This window comes from Malurus melanocephalus, unplaced genomic scaffold (assembly GCF_030028575.1).
Source record: "Malurus melanocephalus ecotype Western Australia unplaced genomic scaffold, MMel_1.1 scaffold_96, whole genome shotgun sequence".
NCBI classification, from domain to species: Eukaryota; Metazoa; Chordata; class Aves; order Passeriformes; family Maluridae; genus Malurus; species Malurus melanocephalus.
The window spans coordinates 1,779,918-1,782,129 of NW_026623328.1; the positions used below are offsets into that span (position 1 = coordinate 1,779,918).

General features: G+C 66.9%; 1 protein-coding gene across 2 annotated transcripts in view; it reads right to left on the reverse strand.

Moving 5' to 3' along the window:
* LINGO1 (leucine rich repeat and Ig domain containing 1) overlaps positions 1 to 2,212 on the reverse strand; it is a 100,466-nt gene that overhangs the window by 14,268 nt on the left and 83,986 nt on the right. Inside the window, exon 1 of one of the 2 annotated variants that reach the window (XM_057368727.1) lies at positions 2,037 to 2,177. The exons of the other annotated variant lie outside the window; for it this stretch is intronic. Coding sequence (XP_057224710.1) covers positions 2,037 to 2,042 — 6 coding nt within the window. The 5' untranslated portion in view covers positions 2,043 to 2,177. Of the gene's footprint in view, positions 1 to 2,036; positions 2,178 to 2,212 lie in introns of those variants that run through there. 2 annotated transcript variants of the gene reach the window in all.

A 2,212-nucleotide genomic window follows, 5' to 3' on the forward strand; every position in this document is an offset into this window, starting at 1 on the left:
GGGATAGCTGCCTTTGGGGTGGGGATGGGCTGGGATAGCTGCCTTTGGGGTGGGGATATGCTGGAATAACTGTGTGAGATAGGGATGGGCTGGGATAGCTGCCTTTGGGGTGGGGATATGCTGGAATAACTGCCTTTGGGATGGGGATATGCTGGAATAACTGCTGTGAGATAGGGATGGGCTGGGATAGCTGTCTCAGGGTGGAGATGGGCTGGGATAGCTGCCTTTGGGGTGGGGATGGGTCGGGATAGCTGCCTTTGGGTGGGAATGGGCTGGGCAGCCCCCCACGCTCCGTGCAGCCCCCGAACCGGAGGAGATGCCGGAGGCACGGCCACACCGCTGCTCCCCAGCCGTCTCCAGCAGGCGTGAAGGTCAGGTCAGGGCTGCTGCAAGGTACAGAGCAGCSAGGAGAGGGTTAAGGCTGGCAGGAGAGCTGGGATGGGGCTGTGGAAGGGATATCATTGCAGAGCCACAGCCGGGCTCTGGGAGGTGGTGCAGGGGAAGGGCAGATGGAGGGAGAAGGAGATCCACGGAGTGGGGCTCTTCCTGGGAATGCCTGAACTGCCCCCCGGAGCCGAGAGCCCGGAGAGCAGCAGGACTGTCACACCGATCCCCTGCTGCCGGCCAGCGGCCACGGCCGCTCGGTGGAAAGGGCGCTTGCCGGGCAGGATCGCGGATTGCCGGGGCGGCAGCTGGGGCAGGGACAGGCAGGGAGAGGCAGCAGAGCCTCGGCGACGCCAAGGAGCCCGAGCACACCCGATCCCAGCAGTGCCCACGCTCACCCGCTGTCCCTCCCTCCTCGTGCAAATCACTTTCGCGGCACCAACACCCCCATTCCTGCTCGGAGCTGGCATCTCCAGCACCTGGAGCGAGCCGTGCCTCTCCCCTTCACTCGGGCTATTTATACATCCAAGGCGCAAGGTGAAAAATCCAATAACCTACACACGGTATGTGAGAGCAACAAGCACCGGCACTGCCCGGGAGGGCTCCCAGAGCCCTTCTGCCAGCAGGCTCTCGGGCATCATCCTTAACATCCCCGCTGTCCTCTGGAGCTGCTTTAACATTAACCACTTCTTTTTTCTGCCAGACACAAACCGAGGGCAGAGCCCGCACYGGCAGCCTGACCCTGCCCAGCCATCTCCAGTTCTCTGGGTTGGCTCCCGGCTCCGGGGTGTGGAGCTAAGCCCAGGCGGGGGGACCCCTTCAGTGCCCCCAGAGCCCTCCCGGAGCCCGAGGGATCATCCTACTCAGCATTAACTCCCCCCGTCCCCGACTCACCTACCTCCAGGGTGGGGGGGCTGGTGACAGAGAGGTGAACCCCTGCCCTGAAAAATACCCCCCATCACTCCTGCCTCCAATCYGGTCGCTCAGGGCTGGAGAGCTCTCCCTGCCCGTCTTTAACCATTAGTGGCTCCCCAGCCATTGGGGATGGGCAGAGGGACAATTCCTCCTCTTGAGGGATAATTTCTCCCCTCGTGTCAACCCTTGCCGGGCAGCAGCTGGGCACAGCCAGCTGGAGGCTAATCCCAGCTCCTTTGCCAGTCCCGGAGGGTAGCGCTGCCCAGACTGTCCGCACCGTACCTGAACAAGGCACCTGCTCCGGGCCGGCGAATTCACCCGGGAACTACCGGGAGAGGAGGAGGATGCTCCCCATCAGGATACAGCCTCAATCCCGCCGAGCCTCAGCCCTCTCGCTGGGACCCCGGCCCCGCACCCCGGCCCCGCCTGGCTCGTAGCTCCCGCAGGGGCTGCGCCGAGGCTGCGGGAACGGTGCGGGGGTGCGAAAGGAGATGGGCAGAGGGGAGCGCCCGGGCAGAGCGGGGCGGGGAGGCGGCAGCACCCGCACCGCCAGGGCTGGAGGGCGGCAGCTCCCGGGGCACACGGCTCCCCCGCACCCCGCACCAAGTTCCCAGCCCCGCGCCCCCCGCACCGGCGCGGGTCCAGCCCCGGGGCCACGGAGCCCCCCCCGCCTCTGCTTCCCGTCCCGCCGGTCCCGCCAGCCCCGGTGCCCCGCTCCAGCACCCCGTCCCGCTTACCCGCATCTCATCCTCGCCGGCGATCTCCTTCGGTCAGAAATGGCATCTCCCCCGGCCCCCCCGCCAAACCTCCACCTGCAGTAGCGCAGCTCCCCCTCTCCGCAGCGACAGCACGAGCGGCGGCGGCGGCGCTCCCGGGGCCGGGCCGCCCCCCAGCCCCGCGCCCGGGGGAGGGA